The sequence below is a fragment of the Parambassis ranga genome, chromosome 2 (assembly GCF_900634625.1).
Source record: "Parambassis ranga chromosome 2, fParRan2.1, whole genome shotgun sequence".
NCBI classification, from domain to species: domain Eukaryota; kingdom Metazoa; phylum Chordata; class Actinopteri; family Ambassidae; genus Parambassis; species Parambassis ranga.
The window spans coordinates 34,854,886-34,860,885 of record NC_041023.1 but is presented as its reverse complement, the minus strand read 5'-3'; the positions used below and the strand labels follow the sequence as shown (position 1 = coordinate 34,860,885).

Here is a 6,000-nt window from a genome sequence, read left to right as displayed (position 1 = left end):
TACACACACAGTGTGTAGACACACAATTATGTGCTAAAATACTCCCTATAACTCCATATACAAGCCAGAAACTACACTACATGAGCACAGGCCTGCAGGTAAAGGGTTAATATGGTAATTAAGTTGTTAACTGTAAAAATCACAAATTTTACCTCCTACCAACAGGGTAAACCACCAACAATCAAGAATGCATGATTATGTAGTGCCATGGCTGTGCAGTCAAAAAAAGTGTGTTTATAATGTAAGTCTATGGGACAAAATGGGAGAAAAAAAGAAAATCCAGTGCTGTGCAAAAACTAATAATGCAATAAAGTCAATTTTTTTACTGATGTTTGACATGACCAAGACTGTAATAAAGGTTCAAAAGAATCCAGTCCACATTCACCTTTTCTATTAAAAATGAGCCATTTTGTGTGTTTTTTTTTTCAATTTTCAGCACCACCCCTTATAAAATTGGTGATTAAAGGGTTAAAATCCTGGGGGAAAATGATTTTTTCACTACTGTTGATTAGAACTGAAGTTAATTAAAAGGTCTATGCAAAAAAATTTCAAAAAAATATTTATCTAATATATTTTTAAAACCGTTAAAGTTAGGGGACGTTTTTGTCCCCGAACAACACATTAGGGAGAAAAAAAGAAAATCCAGTGCTGTGCAAAAACTAATAATGCAATCAAGTCAATTTTTTTACTGATGTTTGACATGACCAAGACTGTAATAAAGGTTCAAAAGAATCCAGTCCACATTCACCTTTTCTATTAAAAATGAGCCATTTTGTGTGTTTTTTTTTCAATCTTCAGCACCACCCCTTATAAAATTGGTGATTAAAGGGTTAAAATCCTGGGGGAAAATGATTTTTTCACTACTGTTGATTAGAACTGAAGTTAATGAAAAGGTCTATGCAAAAAAAATTCAAAAATATATTTATCTAATATATTTTTAAAACCGTTAAAGTTAGGGGACGTTTTTGTCCCCGAACAACACATTAGGGAGAAAAAAAGAAAATCCAGTGCTGTGCAAAAACTAATAATGCAATCAAGTCAATTTTTTTACTGATGTTTGACATGACCAAGACTGTAATAAAGGTTCAAAAGAATCCAGTCCACATTCACCTTTTCTATTAAAAATGAGCCATTTTGTGTTTTTTTTTTTCAATTTTCAGCACCACCCCTCATAAAATTGGTGATTAAAGGGTTAAAATCCTGGGGGAAAATGATTTTTTCACTACTGTTGATTAGAACTGAAGTTAATTAAAAGGTCTATGCAAAAAAATTTCAAAAAAATATTTATCTAATATATTTTTAAAACCGTTAAAGTTAGGGGACGTTTTTGTCCCCGAACAACACATTAGGGTAGTGTTTGCGAACAATGCATGAGGGTTAACTGGTGTTAGCAGACAGTAGCTAACTGAGCCAGAGCACCGGCATCATGACTGAGGCTCATTATAAAAACACAGCTGGCAGCGTGACACCAACTCCATGCAGAGTCTGACCTCACATCAGTCCAGCACAGTTGTATTAACACAACTGTATTCATAAATGTACTTGTAACTACAGATATTTTAAAATTTGTAGTGGAGTAGAAAGTACAGATAATAGCTGCAAAATGTAATGGAGTAAAAGTATAAAGTATGCACTATTATTTTTACTTAAGTAAAGTATAATTACATTAAAATTTACTTAAGTACAGTAACAAAGTACAAATACTTAGTTACATTCCACCACAGATTATTACCAGCTATCCATAATGGCATATTGATCGATAATACTTACTCTCAAGTTATGACAAGTTGTATTGGTAATCCTTCTGTAATTGCTTAGGTCATGAGCAACATCACTCTCAGTACCTGTATGTTGCCCATAGGCCAATATATTCTAAAGACACACTGGCTGAATACAAATCCTACAAATTGGTTGAAAGACCAGTACAGTTTACTTAATTTCCCTTATCTCTATTTGCACTTTATTCTGCTTTTGAAAACGGGAAAGAGTGAGAATGGCTGAGAGAAAGAGTACGCTGCACTCGATATAGTAATGATAGCTTTTCAGTCTTGTACCTGGTTAAAAGTGCTTTTTTCATTCAGTAATCTGATTCTGTGAGCTGTCCATGGGATTCTCATTTTCCTACGTTCTTATTTTAAGTCTTCTCTGTTCCTCATTGTGTATAACTCTGAGGGCTTTTTCCCTTCTCACATTTTTACTATGTTTCTCATCAAAGGGAGGGGCTGCTCCAGATGTAGACAGAGAGAGTGAGTCTATTTCGAGTGTTCATATTTAGCATAAGAAGAGAAGAGAGAAAGGGACAGAGAAAGAGAGCTGTTTTGACAGTTGTGTAAGGAGCACTGAGCACACATGCACTCGGCCAGGTCTCTGTAATCACAGTTTGTGCCCAGTGGTGGTTGTACCTTCCAGAGGAGTTCACGCCCCCTTGAACTGTTTTGGCTGACTTTATGGTACGCTTCTGACAGAGTGAGAGGGAAAGAGAGGGGGGGAAGAGGTGAGAGAGTTAAGGAAGGGGAGGGAACAGTGCTGCTTGTGGGAGGAGAAGGAGGAGGGAGTGAACAGGAGGAAGGAGACGGCTTCTCAGTTTCTGTGAGTCCTGCTCTCTGTAGGCTACAGAATGAGCGCAGTTGCTTTCCTTTCAGTCTGAGAGGCAACTGCAGTTTTTTTCTTTTCTTTTTTTTGTTTTCCCTTCACTTGTTGTGTCTGACATCAGTAGGTGACACTGAAGATTTGCTTCCCTATCATCACAGTTCTTTTTGGACTTCTTTCCCCACTCCTGTATTATTATTCTTTTTTGCCTGGGAAGTACCATGCCGGTAGTAGGCGTAGCTTCTAAGCTCAGGCAACCCTCTGCGATGGGCACCAAGCCGATCCACACCGCTCTCCCCATCCCCAGTGCGATGAGGGCAGCCACCTCGCAAGGTTACATGGCCCGGCAGCAGGAGCTCAGGGCAGGTGAAGGTGCTCCGGGGCTCTCCTGTCAACTGTCAATCAAGTCTGAGTTCCAGCAGGAGAGGACACCTGAAGGAAAATCCAGGGCTGAGACAGAGGAGAGCAAGATCTGCAAGGTTAGTGGAGATGGACTTGCCTTGCTGTGTGTGTTTGTTGCATCCATCTGCGGCATTGTGACACTCCACAGGTGTTAAGGACAAAAGAATCAGACTTGTAGGGCTCATTCTTTTTCCCTCAGGATATTTGTCTCCTGTTATTCTGAGCAGTTGTCTGTCTGATAAGTCGTGTGTTGTTTCTGGTCTTGAACTAACAGGGAAAACTAGCTAAGCGATGTATTTAACACTGCTCCTCCATGCATAGGAAAACCCCAACGTGTGCTACCTGAGCAGCCTCATAGCCTCTAGTTGCAAGAGACTCTTTTCCCAGATTTCTCTCTATTCATTCTCCAATGTCTGGTGATATTTACCCTATATTACCTGTGCTGTGCCCTCTCTTACAATATTCTTAATATCAACAGTGTTGCACAAATATTGCAGATGGTTTAAAAGAGGCTCCAAGATCATTATTAAGTGGTTTACCATACTACATTTATCCTATGCCAAGTTCTTTCCATTTCACAAAAAATGTTTGGCTCAGTTTCTCAGCCTGCAACAGAGAAGGCGGGGCCGGTGAATCCTGAGGATGAAGGAGTTTTTAAAACTCCCCGCCAAATACTTCCAGCAGCACCTTAGCCCGTCCCACTTCCAGAGCTGTCAGAGCACTAACTGAAACTTTCCTGTTGGGTCAGTTGATCTCTCCTCCTCCTCTCTCCGGCAGCCGCTGATTCGTTCTACCGTTACAAGACTTCCTGACAGAGACTAGAAAAAAAACTGCCTAACTGATTCTTTTTTTGGCTCTCAGTCTTCTGATACTGAACAACGCTGCTGCTTTTCCTCGTGACCTAGAGGAAACATGGGCGAGAGACATCAAAGTGTGGGTCAGTGCTCCCCTGCCTTTAAATCCTCACAGCATGTCTGTGACTAAGTCCAACTCGCCTGAAGGGTGACTGCAAAGGGTTGGAGGTGGGAGGGGGGGGTTCATCATTAACCTGCTGCTGCTGCACCAGCAGCTTCAGCTTGACTTTCAGCTTGTTAGAAACAACTGTGTCTCTAATGTCAGCTCAAATACAGTGCAGATCATTTATTCTTTCATCCCTGTATACCCTTAGTTAATAGTCTATAAATACAAATGATCTCCTCTGTGATAGCAATGGAGAGGAGAACATCATAAGGGGTCTCAAATGTGATTCAAACTCTCTTGTCTTTTTCTCAAAAATGTGTATCCTTGAATGTCGGGGTCTCCTGCAGGTGCGCTGCAGCTTCTTACCCTTCAGTTGGTAGTCTGTATGACTACACTCCATAGAATATCAGCTAAATTGCCTGAAATCAATCAGCAATCAATGCACCATACTCCAGTACCTGTATTTTAGAAGCTCTTGGGGAGGAGGACATGTCCTGCCCCAGCCTGTCAGTGTGGGTAAGGAATGGGCGGTATGGAGGGGGTAATTAGTCTGTCTAATTGTGTTTTGTAGTGCCTTAAGAGCTTTACTCACAAAGCTTTTAGAAGGGAAAAGGGGAGAGAAGGTGGAATAAACACTGTCATTACTTCTTCACCCACATCTTTAGTGTGGACTCCTGTTATCAGACACGATCATGCGTAGGACTGTGCATGTGCATGTGTGCAATACACTGACTGACTGCATGCTTCCATGTGTACATAAGCCCCCACCACACTAGTGCAAGCAAGTGTTGGCTTGTTTGGCTGAGGTTAAACACATCCTAACCTGGGTGCTGATTCCTAAAGAAGGAAGTATTTCTTTAATTATGATTTTGCAGACCTGATTTTGTTTTGAGGAAAACCATGGCGGGAGTCCAGGTAAATCCTAAGACAACCTTGCCTCAAACAAATCCAGTCTGCAGCTCAGGCTCAAGCCAAAGGCTCTTTGCTCTGTTTGGGTTGAGAGGTTTCACATTTAATAGATGTTGCTGCAGTAGAAGAAGTTTCACATCTTACTGTGTCATGCTCCACCTGTGACAGGCAGTGCTCAGGTAGCTACTGTCTGAGTTCCTTTGCTGTTATTTTGTATTGGGTCACCCTCTGTCATTATTCCTGGGTTTAGATGTTTGTTTTGCTCTGTGTTCTGGTTGTTGTAGTTGTGTCTTGTGTTTCCTGTTTTATTTTGGCGTAGTCCTGTGTGGGGACTACTGTCTACCTGTTTTGACCCCTTGGAATAAACCTTTTTGATCACTATCCTTCTGCCTGCGCCTGTGTCCTCTAATCCTCAAACCTTGACAGCTACTGGGGTGTCTAATGGTATGTAAAGGACACATTAAGTTTCCCAGACAAGGTTAAATTTGGATGCCATTCTGTATCGGGTATCTGATTTAATACAGTCTGTATTTACTGTGGTAGATGATCCTTCACGGGTCTGCTACACAATAGACTGCGCCTAATTTTAAAGGAGTGTCCTCAAGTTCTGTCTGTAACACATTGTTAATTTGCAGCTGCTGGCTACTACAGTACTATCTGTAAGTTACCCCAAGAGGCAGAAAGGGGTCTTTACTGCTGCTCTGTCTGCCTTAGGCTTTCCACATGTGCACGAGTAAAGGCAGGGAGGTCGCAACACAGAGCCAAACTGCCAAATTGAAATGAGTACAAATGAAAATTTCTTCTTTGACTCACGTTAATGTTGCAGAGCTCTCACAAACTGTACCTTGTGGCAGCAGAGGCTGTGCTCGTCTTTCTGGTGTTGTGAGACCTCTCATCCTAATCTAGCTGATTTTGGCTTTGCTCTTCTCTTTATTCAACCATGAAGGATGGTGTGGGGCATGAGATTTATCTTGAGCTATGTCTGTTTACGCCTCCATACCTACCAGCAAATGCTGTCTTTATTTGATACTTAAGGGTATATTTACCCTATAGACCTAACTGATCCTAAAGTAAATCAACCTCTGCTGTCAGTAATTCCTGACATGTCCCATCGGAGGGAACAGATTCACCCTGAATATG

The 6,000-nt window shown here is 41.2% G+C and overlaps 1 protein-coding gene across 8 annotated transcripts in view; it reads left to right on the top strand.

The window, feature by feature from the left end:
- The first annotated feature begins 2,616 nt into the window (after positions 1-2,616).
- nav3 (neuron navigator 3) overlaps positions 2,617-6,000 on the top strand; it is a 178,257-nt gene continuing 174,873 nt past the window's right edge. For 7 of the 8 annotated variants that reach the window (XR_003669363.1, XM_028394087.1, XM_028394063.1 and 4 more), the window contains exon 1: positions 2,617-3,068. Coding sequence is in view for 7 of the 8 variants with exons in the window: in XM_028394087.1 (XP_028249888.1) it covers positions 2,811-3,068 (258 nt within the window). In the remaining variant the exon portion in view is untranslated. The remainder of the gene's footprint in view (positions 3,069-6,000) is intronic. The other variant, XM_028394079.1, reaches the window with a different exon arrangement.